Below are 20858 nucleotides of genomic sequence, written 5' to 3'. Positions count from 1 at the left end.
TCCAAGGTGCTGTTTTCCAAAGGAGTTGCTAAACTAAGGTCACACTAACTCTCTTGCACTCCACAGACTATAGGATTTACTCTAGTGTCCTTAAGAATCAAACCAAAAATATCTGGTTGTTATCATGTCAATTTTTTTGGGAGCTTGCTGTGTGCAAACTAGCTGGAACATTTGAAACTATACAACAATGGCTATATTTCAGAAGTTTTTCATTGACTGCAAAAACCTTTCATGTTATGACATTGTGAAAGGTGCTATAGAAATGCAAGGCTGCTAACACAAAGTGAAGTTTGGTTAGTTAGAGTAGTGGACCAGCTAGAAGATCCACTGGCAGAAACAAGGTAATGACCTTGGGTCCTGTCTGTGTGGTCTCCCTGTGACAGTGTGGGTTTCCTCTTGGTGCTCCGGTTTCCTCCCACATAGCAAATAGGTTAATTAGCTGCCATAAGTTGCATGCGGTGTGCAGGTGCAGTGGTAGAAGCTGGAAGAATTTGATGGGAATGTAGGGAGAATAAAAAGAAAATGGGATTACTGTAGTATCAATGTAAGTGGATGGCTGATGACCATTGTGCACTTAGGCCAAAGGCCTATTTCATTGCTATATCTCTGATTATTTTGAAAATCTCATTGAAATGACAGTTTCGAGAGTTGTTCATACATTCAGTGACCCTGTGCTAGCTGTATTGCTTGCTGTTTGATGCAGGAGTCAAAAGCAGAATTCCCTGCTCCTGTCCTGAAATGCTTGGATTGAATCCTGTTAACAAGTAGATGTGATTCACATTCTGCTAAATTTGTGTATTTGTTAAATCGGTGGATCTTGTTCATAAGCTCATACGTACTTGTGACTTGGTTGTGTACACCATCCTGCTTGGTTATAGACTTGTAGTTCTTTAAGAGTGTGTGCAGTTGCCATGAGATATACAATCTAATGTGAGCCCTGGCCACTGAAACTGGCTGCCTTTTGTGTAGCACTGGTCCCTTTACTTTCACATATTTTCACAACAATAATATTTGTTTTATATTCTACTTTATCTTGAAAGTTGCCATGAAATCTTTCTATGAGACTTCCATTCAGCATAATATGTCTTTGACTCCTGTAATCAAATCTACTTCCTCTGGTTACAGTGCTCCTCATCGAAACATTCTTTAGTTCAGCAAAACTCCTCACCATTTGCTATGCCTCTGTTACTCTGGCCTTCCCTGCTCTCTCAAAATTTTAAATCTCATACATAGCATGGTTCCAGTTAATACCCTCTCACTTACATCAAGGCCTTGAATGATCCCTGAAAAGTAATGCTCAGAATTGGGATCAATACTGTAGCTGCAGTCTAAACTTTCTAAAGCGCAGGAGGTCGTCTGGTTTGTTGGTGTACAAAGTATCTAACAGCCACTTTTAGATTTGCTAAGTGATGCATCTTGGTGTATCATGGCAGCACAGCTAGTAGAGTTAGTTGCTCACAACATCAGAAACCCAGAGTCAGTCCTGACCTCCGGTTCTGTCTGTGTTTGTACATTCTCCCTGTGACCACATAAATTTCCTCCCACACTCAAAGATGTGTGCTGGTAGGCTAGTTGGCCACTACACTGTCCCTTGTAGGTAGGTAGGTTAGAATCTGTGTGAAGTTGATGAGAATTTGGGGAGAGTGTTAAATGGTTGGTTGATGGTCTGCAGGGACTCAGTGGGCAGAAGGGCCATTTTCTATGCTGTATTTCTCTGACTCTTCTTGCACCATTTTAAATTGACGTAGATGCTCAAATCGTCCGTCTCTCCCAATTACAGTAGTTCTCCATTTTGCCATTTCACAGGTGCCCCTTGTGGACAAGATTCGCACAATAGCACAGGAGGTGTATGGGGCTGAAGATATCGAGCTTTCCCCCCAGGCTCAGTCCAAGGTGGATCTGTACGTCAGTCAGGTGAGAAAATGTCAATCAAAATGTAGCACTGTGCTAAATTAGGTGATTTGCTTCTCAATGAAGTCTTGGATTTTAAAGAATGTTGGTCTGTAATAAGTTAAGATCCTAATTGTTGAGTGGAGCGTCAGAAGTGACATTCATTAAGAGTGTCAGTGGTTCCTTTGGAAGACTGGAGCTGAGGGGGTAATGGAATCAGGTGGGAGGCATTGGAAATAGAGTGCCATAGAAGATCTTGTTTGACTCCGTGCAGGATCACTGATCTCACATGGAGGGTTAAGCTAGCTCATCCATTGACATTGAGTAGAGAGGGGAAAATAGAATTCCTCGCACTTTGGAAACAGATGACTGTTGAGATGAGTTTCACCCTAAATTCAGAAATCACTGCTGACAGGTTTATACATTTATTTCATAAATTCTTCCATTGATGCATACATTTTGGAGGGAAGGCAGAGAACCTGAATGCAAAGAAAAGGGGGAATAACATTTTTCATCTCCAGGGTACATTTTTTTAAAAAAAGTGTGTGATTTTAAGTTTCTTCTGGGAATGTGGTTGAAAATCATTAATGCGAAGCAGAGGTTCCAACACTTTGACCTTGTGTTCATCATCATATAAATGTCAGTCCAGTTGTGCCTTTCAAGCATCTGCTGCTTTTGCTTTCAATGTCTTCCCAGGTAGGAAGGAGCCTTTTACCAGCTGCCTGTGTCCCATTTTAGGATGCAAAAGGTTGGTGTAAGAATTCAATATTTGTAGGTTCCCCATAACCTTCTGCTTCTGTGCTGAAAGCTCCATGTATTGAGGAATTTTAAGATATGTACTTGGATGGTTGACAGTTTGGCAGAAACAAGATATGCAATTGTTGGCTGACACTTTTGTGCTGAGGATGATTGTTTTGCCCTTTTATGGGAATTGTCTCTTTGGCCTTGCTGGTCTGTAGTACATTCTGTGTAGATTATATCCATGCCTGCAGACATGCTGTCAATGACCAGTGCTTTCCCTTCTAACATAGGGCTTCGGACAGCTGCCAATCTGCATGGCAAAGACCCATCTGTCGCTGTCACATCAGCCTGAGCGAAAGGGAGTTCCCAGCGGTTTTATCCTGCCGATCCGGGATGTCCGTGCCAGTGTTGGGGCTGGTTTTATCTACCCATTGGTGGGCACGGTAGGTGATTTACCAAAAAAGACAGCAGTTACAACAGCCCAAATGAGAAATGCTTCAATCCAACCTTTATTATTAACAGAGGAGCAAAACGTTTTATGAGACAACAGCCAAAAGGCGGATCTCATGGTGGAAAACACATTCCCCTTAGGATGCCCAACGATTGAGAAAGGTGATAAATAAAGCCAAGTTGTACTTCATTTTTATCACCAATTAGTCTGTTGTCAATGTAAAGTTTGACCATATTTTGAAAGAGCAGCTGGGATTTAATACCTTAAATATTAGGAGTGACTGGAACCAATGGGATTATTCTTCCCCTGTAATGTAGTAAACTACCTAATGTAGTAAACCATTGAAGAATCTGTAACAGGGCAATTGGAAAAAGAATATTAGTACTGCACAAGGTCATTGTGAATTTATAAAGGAGAAATCTGTTATGTTTGAGGTAGTAATCAGCAGAATAGTTTAGGGTGAACCAATAGATGTGATGGACTTTCACAAGGCTTTTGATAAAGTTATTAAACATGAGGGATAGCGTGGTGACATATGGATTAGCACAACACTATTACAGCGCCAGTGACCCGGGTTCAATCCCATGCTGACTGTAAGGTTCTCCCTGTCCCTGTAAAACCATGTGGGTTTCCTCCAGGTCCTCCGATTTCCTTCCACATTCCAGGGACGCTCAGGTCAGTGGATTAATCGGTCACATGGGTGAAATTGGGTGGTGTGGGCTTCACCGGCTCAAGAGCCTGATGCTGTGATGTTCCTAAATATTAAAAAAAATTAAAAGCTAGAACAAGTGTGGTGGTTATGCATATAACAGGGAGTAGGAATGGGTAGTATTTGAAGGCTAATCAAAAGAACACGATAAACCTCTTTGCAGGAATCCCAAAATGTTAAAGGCAGAGATTGATAGATTCTTGGATCTGAATGAAATTGAGAAACATAGAAACATAGAAAATAGGTGCAGGAGTAGGCCATTCGGCCCTTCGAGCCTGCACCGCCATTTATTATGATCATGGCTGATCATCCAACTCAGAACCCCGCCCCAGCCTTCCCTCCATACCCCCTGACCCCCGTAGCCACAAGGGCCATATCTAACTCCCTCTTAAATATAGCCAATGAACTGGCCTCAACAGTTTCCTGTGGCAGAGAATTCCACAGATTCACCACTCTCTGTGTGAAGAAGTTTTTCCTAATCTCGGTCCTAAAAGGCTTCCCCTCTATCCTCAAACTGTGACCCCTCGTTCTGGACTTCCCCAACATCGGGAACAATCTTCCTGCATCTAGCCTGTCCAATCCCTTTAGGATCTTATACGTTTCAATCAGATCCCCCCTCAATCTTCTAAATTCCAACGAGTACAAGCCCAATTCATCCAGTCTTTCTTCATATGAAAGTCCTGCCATCCCAGGAATCAATCTGGTGAACCTTCTTTGTACTCCCTCTATGGCAAAGATGTCTTTCCTCGGATTAGGGGACCAAAACTGCACACAATACTCCAGGTGTGGTCTCACCAAGGCCTTGTACAACTGCAGTAGTACCTCCCTGCTCCTGTACTCGAATCCTCTTGCTATAAATGCCAGTATACCATTCGCGGTTTGGGGCTTATACATAAAGCGATGCTGAGGTCATCCAGGGTTTATTGAATGATGGAGGTGGTACGAGGGGCCAACTGGCCTGGTGATCTTAATTCTTGAAAGAGCATTTAAATGTTCAGAATCATGAAATGTTTTGATGGAGTAGATTGGAGAAACGGGTTGTCAGTGCAAGAATAAAGGATGATCATAGGTATAGAATTCTGGTAAGTTGCAAAGAACCGGAGGCAGGAGGAGGGTTTCTGAAATGCGTTGCTTTAAAGCAGAGGTTCTCAACCTTTGGTCCACGGACCCCTCAGTTAATGTTGAGGCTCCAAGGCATAAAAAAGGTTGGGAACCCCTGCCTTAAAGCAAGATGGCAGTGGATTCAGTTATTACATTCAAAGAGGAGCTGGGATCTGCTTGAAAGAGGGAATGTTTACCTTGCAAGAGGAAATGATAAGGGAAATGGATGTAATTAGAAAATGTTTTTATTGACAACTCACATGAATATTAGACTGAAATAGTTTCATTGTACAAGTCCATGAATGGAAAGATTTAATCCTTTGAAACAAAGGCATGATGGAGAATGTAAACGAAAATGTATTCATCCATAAAAGGAGACCTTGCATTCTTGTGCTTTCCTGGTGCTCTAATTAGCTTGTAGTCAATGAAGTGTAGTCGCAGTTCAAATGCAGGCAAGGCCAACAATATCTGCACAGCAAGATTCCACAATACATTAATATCTACAAAATGTGCGGTATTGATTGAGGAATAATTTTTGAATTAAATTAAGCTTGAATTAAAATTATAGTTGTTTTATCTATCTGAGAGAACTGCATGCTGCACTGGAGTTTCAGTCTGGATTATGTACTTGTACTTCAATAGTGGAATTTGAATTGGGGACTTTGTGACATTGATGTAGGAAAGTTACTCACCCAAATCTTGGCTGATTATTTGCAATAAATTTGATTACAAGAATAAAAGATTTCAAGCTTTTTCCAGTCCATGTATTCTATTGTACAGGTATTGGTTTTATTTCATTTTATTTAGAAAGCCAAATTAATCCTGTTTTTCCTGCACAGTTATATTGGGGTCCTATGCCAAAATTTTGCAGTGGTTTTGCATATGACAAGTGAATGCATAAAGGCAGAGAGTTTGGAAGCCCAGGTTGAAACCTGACCTCAGTGCTGTATGAGTCTTGCATTTTCTCTCTCTTTCCCCTGGGTGCTCCTCTGTCTGCCCATGTCCCAAAGAAGTGTGGGTTGGTTAATTGTGCATTGTAAGTTGTCCTAGGTGAGTGAGAGAATCTGGGAGAAATTAATGGGAATGTGGGGAGTAAAGGTTGCCGAGAATATGAGTGTAGGAATGTAATCGCTCTGAAGTGGTATAAACTCAATGGATCAAATTGGACTCCTGTGATGTTATGAAATGTGGAACTTGTACGCTTAAAATGTGACTTCAGTAATATCATTTGCAGTTTCTCAGAAATTTGGCTTTGACTACAGTTAAACTCAGTTTATTTTTAAAAATAAAATCCATTTTAATAAAGACATTCCAATGTGAGTTAAAACTGCATATTTTACTCCATCTGGGGGTGGGGGGGGGCAGGACTCTTACAAGACAGGGTGAAGAAGGGAGCTGTGTCTCACCAGTGTGTTGCCCTTATTGAACAGACTAAGCTGCAAAAAGCCAATCGTACTGTTAAGTCTGTTCCACCATTCAGTAAGATCAGAGCTGATCCAATCTTGGCCTCAACATCGCCCTTCCACACTCTTGCCGTACTCTGCAAAGCTCTTGTAATTGAAATCTGTTGCCTTCTACCTTGAATGTATTTAATTATTCCAACTCCATATCTCTGAAGCAGAGAATTCCAAATATTCATGACTGGAAGAAAAGAAATTCCTTCTCAGTCTGATGTGGAAGTCACTTACTTTGAAACTATGCTCCCTTATCTTAGGCATTCCCACTATGAGAAACAATTCCCTTGATAGTCCTATTCTTGGGATCTATCTTCCTTTCCCCCCTCCCCCCAACCTGATTAGGATCACATCTTTCAGTATGGTTACCTCACATTTATCTATGCTCAACTGAATATAGGCTCACTGTTCCCAGCCTTTCTTGATAAACTGCATGGCTGGAACTTTCTCTGCACTACTTCCAATACAAGCAGGTCCTTACTTGTATATGAGGAGATGAACTGAATTCAGTGCTCTAGGAGCAGTCTCACCGCACCCTGTGGCATTAGCTCTTCCATACTTTTATGCTTGGTTGCTGCAGAATTGTCAGAAGGGTCAAGACAAGTTGTCCTGAAAGAAATCACTTCCACGGAGGCCTTCACTGCATTCAATAATATTATTGAAGCTTTGTAGTTGTGTGCTTAATGGATTGCAATACCGTCAAAGTTAAGATCCATGTAACTAATCTGTTTATTGCCAGCTCCATTATCACTTTCCATTCCTGCCTTAGGCCATTGCTACTGAAACTCGTGCCTTCACTGTCTCTACATTTAGCTGTTGAAATACTTACACTTCTGCCCAACAGCCTTTACTAATCCAAAGCCCTGGTGTCCATCTCCTAATTCAGCCATTTTCTCCTGTGGTCACTGACTGACTTTGACTCCTGACACCACCACCATTACTAAATTTTCATTCTTGTTTTCAAATCCCTGCATAACCTTGCTTGCCTCACTCTGCAGTCTCCAGTCCTACACAACTACCAACTCTAAGGAACCTTCAGTTCTGGTCACTGGTGCAACTTCAGATTTATGTGCTGTGCCTTTAGTTGGCTGGGCTAATTTCTGGAATTCCCACTTCAAACCCAATTATGACATTTCAAAACCAAATTCTTTGACCAATTGTTGATTACCTTTCCAAATATCCCTTGCACTGCTTGCTGCCAGATTTTCATTGAGAACTCTAAGGTAGTTTACTGTTGAAAGATGTTGTATAAATACAGACTGTTATTCTGCCATCAGTATCAGCCATTATTTCATTTCATTTCATGTTAAATAGTTGCTATGAAAAGTGAATGCTCTTACTTGAATAAGCTGTCTGCTTAAATTAACTAAATTAGGGCTACTTGAAAAACTTGATTTCTGTCAGGTACTAGTTTCATACTTTGCTTTTTTTAAAAAATTCCCTGAGCAACACAAACAAAATGCTGGAGGAACTCAGCAGGTCAGGCAGCATCTGTGATGTTGCTCTGGATTTTCAGCATCTACAGAATCACGTGTTTTAAATTACCTTGCCTTTTGCCGCAGTGTGGGGTGTGGCATGGAATTTGTATTTAAGTTTTGTCGGTTTAGTTAAGCTTGTTGATCCTGCTGTGTTGTTACTGGGCTCAGAGTTTGATGTGGAATACCTGGAGAAGCTCCATCATGATGGAGCCACATAAAAACCTAACACTTTCCCCACTTAAATTATGAAAGGTTAGCATTGTTTATGCTTCATTGAACACTGATGTTGTAATTTGTCATGTAAACCATAGAACAGTACAGAACATGCCTTTCCCCCCACAATGTTGTGATGAACAAATTGAATTAATAATTAAATAGGCAACTGAACTAATCTCCATGTTCTTCCATTTTTCTTCACATTCATGTGCCTATCTAAACATCTCTTAGAAGTCCCTAATGTATCGGTCTCTACCACCACCACTGGTAGTTCATTCCAGTCACCCATCTCTCTTTGTGTAGCTTGCCTCTCACATTTCCTTTGAACTTACCATCTCTCAACTTAAATGCAAAATTGGATGAATTTTCCAGATAAAATTCTGGGATGGCGCTCATGAGGCACTATCATGTTTGCAGCTGGCAGCTGCCGCAGAGTCTGAACTATGCAGTGCCCTTTGCAAAATCAGCCAACTGGTTTTCTGTGATGCTGAGAACCTTGAGTTGTGCAGCCAGCTTTCCTTGTGTACCAAACGTCTCTGCTGACTTGCATTTCATCTGCATCCAGACCTACTAGTGTGCCAAGCACATATCTGAGTTATTAAAAGAGCATTGAAATGTCATCAGTGGTGCTAAAGGTGATTCGCAAGTGCGTTACTGAAAATGAGTTTTATTTGTTGGGAAGCGTTGAGCAAGCAGAGCCTTTTTTTTTCAGCATTCCCTTTTCAGCTGGGTGTTTTTATTTAAAGAAGTTGGCAAGGCCAACAACTTATTGCCCATTCTTGCCCTTGAAGATGGTGAAACTTGACCCATTGCTATCCTGTAGCGGTATATTCCCATGGTGGTGTTGGGGGACCGGGAGTAAGGGGTCTTTGCCCCTCCTGAAAGTAGAGGTCTGTTGGAGTAGCCTAGGCGAGCAAAAGCAATACATTTTGTTGATGGCTCATAGTGCAGCGCTGTGGTAGAGGGAACCAACATTTTTGGGGGTGACAGTCAAGCAGGTAGCTTTGCCCTAGGAGGTAGCTTTGTCCTTGGAACATGAAAGATTGAGGCAAGATTTGACAGAAATGTACAAAATTGAGGGGTGTAAAAAGAGTAAATGCAGGCAGGCTTGTTCCACTGAGGTTGGGTGGGACTATAAGAGGTTCATGGGTTTAAGGGTGAAAGGAGGAAAGTTTAAGGGGCGCATGAGGGGAAACTTCTTCACTCAGGGCCGTGAGAGTGTGGAACGAGCTCCCAGCGCAAGTGGTGCACGCAAGCTTGATTTCAGCATTGAAATGCAGTTTGAGTGGGTACGTGGATAGTAGGGGTGCTCGTGGAATGATCTTGGTGCAGGTTGATGGGACTAGGCGGTTTAAATGATTCGGCATGGATCAAAGGGCCTAGTTCTGTGCTGTATTTTTCTATGACTCTGTGGTGTTGAGCTTCCTGAGCATTAGAGCCGCACTCATCCAGGCAAGTGGAGTGTATTGCATCACACATCTAACTTGGATTTTGCAGATGGTAATAATGCTTTGAGATTTCAGAGGGTGTAGCACTTTCTGAGGAATACATGGCTTTAGATATGGTATTTAAATACCTGGTCAGTGATAAGCCCAAGGATGGGCACGTGGCCAAGTGGTTAAGGCATTGAACTAACGACCTGAAGGTCGTGAGTTCGAGCCCCAGCCGAGGCAACGTGTTATGTCCTTGAGCAAGGCACTTAACCACGCATTGCTCTGCAACGACACTGGTGCCAAGCTGTATGGGTCCTAATGCCCTTCCCTTGGACAACATTGGTGTCGTGGAGAGAGGAGACTTGCAGCATGGGCAACTGCTGGTCTTTCATACAACCTTGCCCAGGCCTGCGCCCTGGAGAGTGAAGACTTTCCAAGTGCAGATTCATGGTCTCGCAAGACTACCGGATGCCTTTTATTGATAAAGGGGGCTTAGTAATTGTAATGCTATCAAGTGTAGGTGGTTAGATCCTTTCGTGTCTGAGATAGCCATTATCCGTCACTTTTGAGTGGTCAGTGTTACTTGCCACTTCTCGGTCCTTGTTGTCCAGAAACTTAAGGGAGTGACTAGGAATGAGGATAGGAGTTCTAATGCATTTAAGTGGATGGAGGCTTCAGTACTCTGTGGGGTTAAGTTCTGTATACTGTTCCCCATTGCTGGTTCAGCAGGAAGTGCCAGCCCCTTTTTATTGCCAAATGAATGTTTTTACTTACCAAAGCAAATCTCCATCCTAATTCCAGCAATTCCCACCCCACCCCCACCCCCACTTTGGGGTTTACTGGAGGGAAACCTGCAAGAAAAATGATGTGCATTTACATGAAGTATTAATTGGGATTGCTTGCTTTTCTATCTCATTAACATATCCTGTTTTGTGTTTGGGCAACCAATCATTCGTCTAAGGGAGAGCAAGTGTGTTTGCATCTGTTATGTACTGGAGCTGCTGAGGAGGTCACAGCAGTCCATCTCAAATATATTTTCCTGGAGATTGCGTTGCAGGGGGAATTTTCATTGTCTGTTTAAAGCTCTAGTATTTAACTATGCTTGTAGGTAGTACTAATCAGTCTAGGTTCCTTGCCTGCCACCTCAAAAAAAACACAAAATCTGTTTCCATAATTGGCTCAGCCTTTTAAAACTGAAAGCTCGCTGTATCTCCCTGTCCCTACTCACGCGATCATTCAATTGTCTTGCCCTTTGCCTGCCCTCTTGGAAAATTTAGCTGTCATTGTCTTCCTTTCCTTGCTACTTCTGTCTCCCACAATCCACCAAACTGCTTCACTCTGAAGTGATAGTGGGCCAAAGTAGTGTATGGATAAACTTTTGATTTCAGTGAATGTCTGAGGTTGAGCATGTTCATGATTTACTCATTGATGCAGCAGTCAGAGGCACAGTGTTTAGTGCCCAAATAAGGAGAGTGGTTAAGAGAAGATGTGACCTTCAGGCAGAACTGGGCTGGCAGCTGTATAAATAAGGCTCCCTGATTCTGACCACCACAATACACAAGAATAGATCTCCTGTGAGTTTTGACTGTTATCACTGATTTGATGACAGTAACATAGGCATCAAAGCTTTTTCAACCTGTTTTACTGTTACATTTAACTTAGTAGAGAGATAACGATTTATTCCCACAAGACGAGAGATTGAGTGCTGACCTCATCAAGGTACTTACTTACCGTTAAAAGGATTCAGTGGGCTGAGTCTCTGTCCTCTGAGAGAGTCTAGAGCAGGGAGCCAAGCCTTGAATTTCCTTGCAAAAGCTGGTTTCAGTTAGAATAGTACTGCTCAGGAAAAGGCCATTTAGATTCAGGATAAGGTTTGCTGTGAAACTTGTTTTGCGAGAACAGTATGCTGTCAGACAAAAATTACTATAAGTTACAAAAAAAAAGTGCATAAGAGGAAAAAGTGTTCATGGAGCATTCAAAAAATTTTGGCTGGCAGAGGGGAAGAAACTGCACCTGAAATGTTGTGGTGAGTCTTCAGACTCCTGTACCACCTCCCTGATCGGACGTAATGAGAAGAGGGCATGTCTCGAATGATTAGGCTCCTTAATGATGGATGTTGCCTTCTTGAGGCACCATCAGCCCACACTGTCTGTGCTGAACATGATGCCACTGCAAACTACGCCTAAACTGTTTGACCACTGAGTGCCAAGGGTGATTTATGTGCTTAGTCGGATCTCTGATTTTTCTTTTTGCATTGTGACGGAGCAAGCCCTTTGATTCCATTAACACACAAACAGAACGGCTCAATGCCTCTCTGATCCAAGACCTGGTGTGTGACTCTGCTTGGACTTCACACAGTGTTCTTGGTATTTATTGTTTATTCATTCATTTATTTGTTTTGTTTTTTCTTTATGTATTTGCACTATTTGCTTTTTGTACGTTGGTTGTCCGTCATTTTTCACTGATATCTAATTTCACTGATTCTGTTGTGCCTCTTTGTATTTGCTGTGAATGCCTGTAAGAAAATGAATATCAGGGTAGTATATGGTGTATTTTGATAACAAATTTTGTTTAAAATTCAAAGTATGTCTCCAGCCCAGTTTAAATACTCAGACACATTCCACAGTGAGCTGATCAAAAATTAACTTCAAGTAGTGTCACCTGCAGTTTTTCACTTTTGTACAAATCTTTTAAAGATTTAGCTTTATTTGTCAAATGTGCATTGAAATGTCAAAGCATACAGTGAAATGCATGTTTTTTTAACGTCAATGACCAGCACAGTCCCTGTTAGCGTTATCATGCTTCCGTCATCATTGTAGCATACCCACAACCTGCTAACCCTAACCCATGCATCTTTGGAATGTGGAAGGGAACTGGAGTACTCAAAGGAAACCCATGTGGTCAGGGAACAATGTACAAACTCACTCCAGACAGTGGTGGGAATCGAACTCCAATAGATTGCTGGCAATGTAAAGCGATTGTGCTAACCACTACACTTACGTGCATTAGGGTTAGGGTTAGCGCTTATCACTATCTGCAAAACGATTTCTGCCATCTTCACATCAGCTCTGTTCTTTTCAGTTTGTAACTGTGAGAGGTGTAGGCTCTCACCAGAGGCCATGGGTTAAAGATCATTAGCTAAAGCCAGCCGAGAGGCATTTTTTCTCGCCCCACACTGAGCTTTGACTGGGATGATGAAAGCACAGTAATTTGAGAGAGGAAGGCCGCAAATATTACAAAGCCACAAAGAGAGAATAGGGACTGTAAGGGTAAACTCACTGGCTAGCATAGTCAGGATAGGCCAAATGGCGGGCAGCTCTGCTACAGGATCTACAAGTATGTTGCCTGGATTGGGGAGCATGCCTTATGAGAATAGGCTGAGTGAGCTCGGCCTTTTTTCCTTGGAGCGACAGATAATGAGAGGTGACCTGACAGAGGTGTATAAGATGATGAGAAGCATTGATATTGTGTATAGTCAGGCTTTTTCCCAGGGCTGAAATGGCTAACATGAGAAGGCACAGTTTTAAGGTGCTTGGAAGTAGGTACAGAGGAGATGTTAGGGGTAAGTTGTCTTTTACACACAGAGTGGTGAGTGTGTGGAATGGGCTGCTGGTGATGGTGGTGGAGGTGGATACGATAGGGTCTTTTAAGAGACTCCTGGACAGGTACATGGAGCTCAGAAAAAGAGGGCTGTGGGTAACCCAAGGCAATTTCTAAGGTAAGGACATGTTCGTCATAGCTTTGTGGACTGAAGGGCCTGTATTGTGCTGTAGGTTTTCTATGTTTCTAAGTGCAGTCTGAAGGGAAGTATTGGTAAACTCAGAAAAGGGGAACTCTGTAAAGCAGCCAGCATGATCAAGGACCCCACCCACCCCAAATATTCTCTCTTCTCTCCAACTCCTTCCCACCAGGAGGGTGATGCAGAAGCCTGAAATTGTGTACCACCAGGCTCAGGGGTGGCTTCTGTGCCCCTGAAAGACTATTGAGCGGTCCCCGTGTCTGATGAGATGAGTTCCTTGACTGCACAATCTATCATGTGCAGGAGCTGTGACTGTTTACGTATCTATCTGCACCACACTTCCTCTGTCATTCTAACACCATATTCTGCATTCTGTTCCTTTTGTACTACTCTGATGACCCTACGGAATGATCTGTCTGGATGGCCACAAACAAAACCTTTTTGGTGTATCTTGACAATAATAAAACAATTAACAATCACCCTCCACCACCCCCGCCCCCCCCATGGCAGTTCCAAACCTTTGCCTCCCTTCTTTCCCTTCTTTCAGTCATGCGTCTTGTACTTCTACACTTTTCTCTGTAGCTGGAACACGACACTCAGTGCCCACTTTTTTAGGTACCCCCTGTACTTAATAATGTTAGCACTGAGTGTATGTTCAGCCACTTGCATCACATTTCTTTGCCATTCTGATGTTTGGTTTGAACAACAACTGAACCTTTTTGACCATGCCTGCATGCTTTTGTGCATTGAGTTGCTGCCACATGATTGGCTGTTTAGAGATTTGCACTAATAAACAGGTCTATAGGTGTATCTAATAAGTTGGCCACTGAATGTGTATTCTGCATTCAGTTATTGTTTTCCTTTGTACTATTTTAAGGCACTGATGTGATGAACTGATCGTTATGGATGGTATGCAAAGCAGTTTTTCACTGTGCTTTGCACGTGACTTGAATCAATTTAGAGCCAAGCCAGTTTCGGACTCGATTATTGCTAGGCAGTTTTTTATGCCACACATCAACTGGTAAACAAGTGAGCTTTTAAAAAATGTAGCCCAAAATGATTAATCACAAATAGATCGGCTGTCCTCTGGGTTTAAATCTGGCCCAGAGCTAATGTCTGCTTCAGAGATTTCCTTTAAAGCAAAAAAGAACCAATCTGCAACAGCCACACATGCAAAATGCTGGAGAACTCAGCAGGCCAGGCAGCATCTATGGAAAAGTATAAACCGTCGAGCTGAGACCCTTCATCAGGACTGGAAAGAAAGATACTTTCTGTAACATCTATGATGGTGATCTCAGTTGAACAATGCTGTAAGCTTCTGGCTGGAACAATTGCCTTGCAGTGAGAGCAGCTCTTCACATCAATCCCTTGTGGAATAGATTGGCGTGCTCTGAGCAAAAATTTTATCTGCAGCGCTCCAAGGCATCTAGTTGTTTAACTAGCTTTTGACATGAGCAAACTCAGCACATGCTGCTTTTCTAATCTCTGCTGCTTCTAAATCATCCCTGCTTCATAGTAAATCAAAGTAAATTTATTATCAAAGTACGTATATCTCACCATACATGGCCCTGAGATTCATTTTCTTATGGGCTTTTACAGAAAAATAAAGAAATGCAATAGAATTTATGAAAAACTATACATAAAAAAAGTTACAAAGAACCAATATGCAAGAAGAGGACAAATTGTTGAAGCTGAGAGCACGAGTTGTAGACTCCTTGAAAGTGATTCTATAGGTTATGGATCAGTTCAGAGTTCAACCAGTGGAGTGATTGTATAGTCAGAATGAATAAGCATACAGTAGCTACACCTAAGAAGTGTTAGTTGAGGCTCAGTGGTGGTAATGCTCTGTTTGATACTGAATATCATGGATTCCTGTCTCAGTCTAGGAATTTGGGCATAATCCAGGCCAAACTCCTGACAGAGTATTGAAAGACTGCTGCACTATCAGTGATACTGCCTTTCATGAGATGACCATAACATATAGGAGCAGTATTAGGCCATTTGCCCATCGAGTCTGCTCTGCCATTCCATCATGGCTGATTTATTATTCCTGTCAACCCCATTCTCCAGCCTTCTCCCTGTATCCTTTGACATCCTTACTAATTCAAGAAACTATCGACCTCTGCTTTAAATGTACCAAATGACTTGGCCTCCATCGCCGGCTGTGGCAATGAATTCCACAGATTCGCCAGTTTGCCAAAAGAAATTCTTTCTCATGTCTGTTCTAAAGGGACATAGAGTGGTGCTAGAAAGTTTGCGAACCGTGTAGAATTTTCTCTATTTCTGCATAAGTATGATCTAAAATGTAATCTGATCTTCATGTATGTCCTGAAAATAGATAAAGAGAACCTAACTGAATAAATAACACAATACATTACACTTGTTCATTCACCTGCTGAGGAAAAATGACCCAATATTACATATGCAAACACGAGGAAATCTGCAGATGCTGGAAATTCAAGCAACACACACAAAATGCTGGTGAACGCAGCAGGCCAGGCAGCATCTATAGGAAGAAGTGCAGTCGACATTTCGGGCCGAGACCCTTCGTCAGGACTAACTGAAAAAAGAGATAGTAAGAGATTTGAAAATGGGAGGGGGAGGGGGAGATCCGAAATGATAGGAGAAGACAGGAGGGGGAGGGATGGAGCTAAGAGCTGGAAAGTTGATTGGCAAAAGGGATATGAGAGGATCATGGGTTGGGAGGCCCAGGGAGAAAGGAAGGGGGAGGGGAGCACGAGAGGTAAATATAGTGAGGGACAGAGGGAGAAAAAAGAGGAGGGGAATAATAAATAAATCAATTTCCCTTCTTACCCCATCCCTTATTTATTTATTTATTTCCCCTTTCTTTCTCTTTATTTTCTCCCTCTATCCCTCTCACTATATCTGCTTCTGGTGCTCCTCTCCCCCTTCCTTTCTCTCTAGGCCTCCCATTCCATGATCCTGTCCCTTCTCCAGCCTTGTATCCTTTTTACCAATCAACTTTCCAGCTCTTGGCTCCATCCCTCCGCCTCCTGTCCTCTCCTATCATTTTGGATCGCCCCCTCCCCCCCCACTTTCAAATCTCTTACTATCTCTTCTTTCAGTTAGTCCTGACGAAGGGTCTCGGCCTGAAACGTCGACTGCACCCCTTCCTATAGGTGCTGCCTGGCCTCCAATATTACATATATTTGATGGAAAAAGTAATGCCTTCTGGGGTAATGCTTTCTACAAAAGCTATTTGGAGTCAGATGTTCCAATTACTGAGATGAGATTGGAGGTGTGGGTTGTAGTGCTGCCCTACCCTATAAAAAGGGCCTACAAAGTCAAGTTACTCATAAGGCAACTCTTCTGAAGAAAAGTCTGTTTATATGCACCAAGCCTCAATCAAAACAACTTTCGGGGGACCTCAGAAGGACTGTAGAGATGCATAAAGCTGGAAAAGGCTGTAAAAGCATTTCTAAAGACCTCAATGTACGTCAGTCCACAATTAAAGACATTGTCTACAAATGGAAGAAACTGAGTACTGTTGCTACTCTCCCTGGGAGTGGGCACCCTGCAAAGATCACACGAAGAGCACAATGTGCAATCCTGAAGGAAGTGAAAAAGAGTCCAAAGATAACAGCAAAAAACCTGAAGAAATCTCTAGAATTTGCTAAAGTTTCTGTTCATGTGTCCACTATAAGAAAAACGCTAAACAAGAATGGTGTTCATGGAAGGACACCATGGAGGAAACCACTGCTCTCTTCAAAAAAAAAAATTGCTGCACGTCTCAAGTTTGCAAAAGACCACCTGGATGTTCTATAACGCTTCTAGGACAATGATCTGTGGACAGATGAGACATAAGTTGAACTTTTTGGCCGGAATCCACATTACTATGTTTGAAGGAAAAAGGGCACTGCACACTGACACCAAAACCTCATCCCAACTGTGAAACATGGTGGGAAGAGCATCATGGTTTTGGGCTGCTTTCCTGCCTTGGCCTGAACAGTTTGCAATCGTTGAGGGAACAATGAATTCAAAATTGTATCAAGACATTTTACAGGAGAATATCAGGGTAGCAGTTCATCAACTGAAGCTTAATAGAAGTTGGATAATGCAACAAGACAATGATCTGAAAGACAAAAATAAATCAACAGCAGAATGGTTTAAAAAGAAGAAAATTTGTGTTTTGAAATGGCCAAGTCAAAGTTCTGACCTTAATCCTATATAAATGTTATGGAAGGACCTGAAGCAAGCAGTTCATGCAAGGAAGCCCACCAACCTCCCAGAGTTGAGGCAGTTTTGTAAGGATGAATTGACTAAAATTCTTCCAAGCCGATGTACAGGACTGATCAACGGTTACTGGAAACCTTTTGGTTGAAGTTATTGCTGTACAATTGGGGTCACACCAGGTACTGAAAGCAGAGGTTAACATACTTTCATCCAACAAATACATGTAATATTAGATCATTTTTCTCAACAAATAACTGAACAAGTATAATGTTTTTGTGTTATTTAATTGGGTTCTCTTTATTTAGTTATCTAGTTTAAGAACTTGTGTGAAGATCTGATCACATTTTAGGTCACATTTATGCAGAAATAGAGCAATTTCTACAGGGTTCACAAACTTCCTAGCATCACTGTACTTGCATCCTGAGATATATTATAATATCTTATCTCTGAAGTGCTTGACTTTAACTTTATTGCCCAGGAAAGCATAGCATATTTCTCCCAGTGAACTTGCTTGTGTTTATCCCTCAAGCAACCATTAAATTACATTATCTGTTGTGGGATTTATGACTACGTGTTTCCTTTGCCATGTATCCTGCTTATAAATTTAGCTGAAGTTAAAACTGTTTCTGGTGTAGTGCATCTGACATTTCTAGTTTGGGAACCTTGCTGTTTTGGAGCAAGGATCCTGAGCGGTAGGATAGAACATTTTGGACTGAATGTTAATCTTATTTTTTGATTATTTAGCAGTGTGGACAAACGTTATCATCCTTCAAAGCAGTCATGGTACTTTATACTCATCTGGAGAGCAGACAGATCATCTGTATAGTGCCCTATTTGAAGGATGTTTCCTACAGTATAACTCTGTTTATTACTGTAGTACCTATTTTGGTTCTTGGCCACAGTGAAACTTAAACCCATATACTTTTGCCACAGGTGAGTGAGATGCACATGATGTCACAATGATCAAAATATCTAATTCATATTGAGCACCCCTCTAATTATCCCCTTGACTTTCTCTGTCTCAGAACAATTCTGACTACTTACTTCCCCTCCATATAACAGTGGATGTATGTCATATTGAACCTATTGCCAGCTCTCAATATAATTCTGCATTTTTTAATGTAAGCGTTTATGGGCTTGGTTGGTACTTTCAGGTCAAAAGCTGAAATTTTTGCTGGTCAATCATGTGCTTGTGCTCAAATATACACAAGCCATAGACCATTTGTTGCTGCATGCAAAATTTTACCACATGCAAGCTCAATTAGAGAAATGGAGGGTTGAGCTTCTATGAAGCATCCGTCTTTCTCCAGGTAGATCATGCTTTAACATCTTCAGCAGCCAGCACCGTTGTAACTCTGACCAACTTGCTTCTTTGTGAGCTCCACCCTATGCCATTTCCGTTCCACCTCGTATACACTGCGAGCCTTGTGTAGCAGTGTGTTTGACTTTTCTCTCTGCCAAGCCATGATTTGTCACAGACAAATAGTTTGGCTACACCTGATCTAATGATTCCAGGACCTTGTTACTGTATTAATCACTTGGCACTCAAATCTGTCCTCTACTCTAACTTGATTGGTTCAAAGAAGATTTTTTTTAAAGTTTTTTTTTGTCCCTTGGGTAAAACTGGATTTCTATTATAGCAAATCTATCAAAATGGAAGCATAGTAAACAGCTTGGTCTGTTCTGTCAGGATGTAAATTTGTATCTGCCTAAACTAATATTTAACAGTAATAACTTTGTGCAGTTCACCAAGTAGCTCTGGGATCCATGGTGGATATTGGTAAACAAAACTGTAGTGGTCCTTGACAATAAAACATTGACTTTTTCATTAAATTAATTACAGTCCAGTCTGCTACATTTGCTCTATGGATAGCCTAAGCCATCGGACTAATTTCCAACCACATCCTGAATTCATTGACCGTTTGGCTTCATTCACATTTTTTCAACTAATTGTCAGTTATTGAGTAAAGGGTTTTCTTTCCTTCCCCACTGCATTAGTTTCAAAATTTATCATTTACTAATTGAGACAAATAACTACTTTTAATATGATGCACTTTTCTATGTAGCCCATTAGCTCTGCTCTTTGATACTTCTGGAGCTTAATAATGTTTCCCCTTTCCCATGACCCTTTCAGTTTGCTATTTCCTGTCCTTCCACAGTAGCCCTTCTGCCTTTGGCCAACTTGTGCAACCGTGTACAGAGATAAAAATATTCAAATTCCATCTCCAAATCTCTACCTTGCACCCTCCTACCCCGACCCCATCCCAACACTTTTTTGAGGCTGTTCTTTACCATTACAGATCACCACTTGCATTCATGAATTTGCGCTGTAGTGCAGCAGCCATCAGCAACAAAATTTGTTACCACAGAGTTCTGTGCTGGAATTTAAATTTTATTTGTTCTGAACTGTGTGGTAAACTAATGTCAACGGCATAGTGCAAGTTTACTTTTGTAACCCTGTTTAAAGGAAGCTCAAAAATTAAAATTAAGCATCTGTATACTACTAAAACTCTCATGCTCTGTTTGTCTGTTTGTGACCTCCAATTAGTGCAAATGGTGCATTACTATTTTAGCACTATTTTTGGCTAAATCGACTTAAAATGTGTTAACGTACAGAATGCAGGCAAAGTACAGGGTTATATATTCATATAAAATTGCTCACTCGCCAAAATCAACGGCCCCGCTTTCACCCGAGAGCTGATGTCAGCCATGATGGAAACTGCGATGCGACACCACGACACATGCACACGGCCAGCCTCAGAAGTGACTCACGATGCTCACAGCAGTGACACCAACCAGAGCAAAAGGGCAGGGCAGCTCTACTTTGAGCGGTCACATTCTGCTAATTGCCATCAGCATGTGCAGGATTGGGACAGATCAAACTGAGACCCATCAATAAGAGATAATTAAATCTTATTGTAATGACGTATTTCGAGACACCCATCAAACCCTTTGCTGCAGTCAAAGGACAGCGGTGACTATATCACGTCTATTTTGGAAAGCGCCAACCACATCATCAAGAATAATCAGCATCCTGGAGGCTTTGGTGCTACTGCTTCGTATCTTCTATCCAGCATGAGGGTAAAAAAAAATATGGTCAGCCTAATTATGCTGCGTGGAAAGAGAAGGGGGACATTATGGTCAAGAGATGACGCCAAATGTCGCCGGGAAGCAACAAGGAGAGGGAGAGAACAAGAATTGGATGAGGCCAGGGCCGCACGAGTCCAGGATCAAAGAGTCAGGACAAAAAAGATGAGAGAAGAAGAGACAGGGGAGGCGAGGCATGCATGTCTCCAAAATGACAAAAACTGGCATAGAAGGAGGAGAGACAAAGGAGCTGAGAAATGCACGTCTCCAGGATCAGACAAACAACAAACAGCAGAAGAGACGGAGGATGAAAGGGCTGCACATCTCCAGAATGACAACGAGAGGCACAAGGGTGGCAGATCAAC

At 41.9% G+C, this 20858-nt stretch overlaps 1 protein-coding gene across 1 annotated transcript in view; it reads left to right on the top strand.

The window, feature by feature from the left end:
- Positions 1 to 20858, top strand: part of mthfd1l (methylenetetrahydrofolate dehydrogenase (NADP+ dependent) 1 like) — a 160891-nt gene that overhangs the window by 106771 nt on the left and 33262 nt on the right. Inside the window, exons 25-26 of the mRNA XM_063056298.1 lie at positions 1807 to 1914; positions 2922 to 3074. Coding sequence (XP_062912368.1) covers positions 1807 to 1914; positions 2922 to 3074 — 261 coding nt within the window. The remainder of the gene's footprint in view (positions 1 to 1806; positions 1915 to 2921; positions 3075 to 20858) is intronic.

This window comes from Mobula hypostoma, chromosome 8 (genome assembly GCF_963921235.1).
Source record: "Mobula hypostoma chromosome 8, sMobHyp1.1, whole genome shotgun sequence".
NCBI lineage: Eukaryota > Metazoa > Chordata > Chondrichthyes > Myliobatiformes > Myliobatidae > Mobula > Mobula hypostoma.
This window is presented reverse-complemented; position numbering and strand designations above follow the sequence as displayed.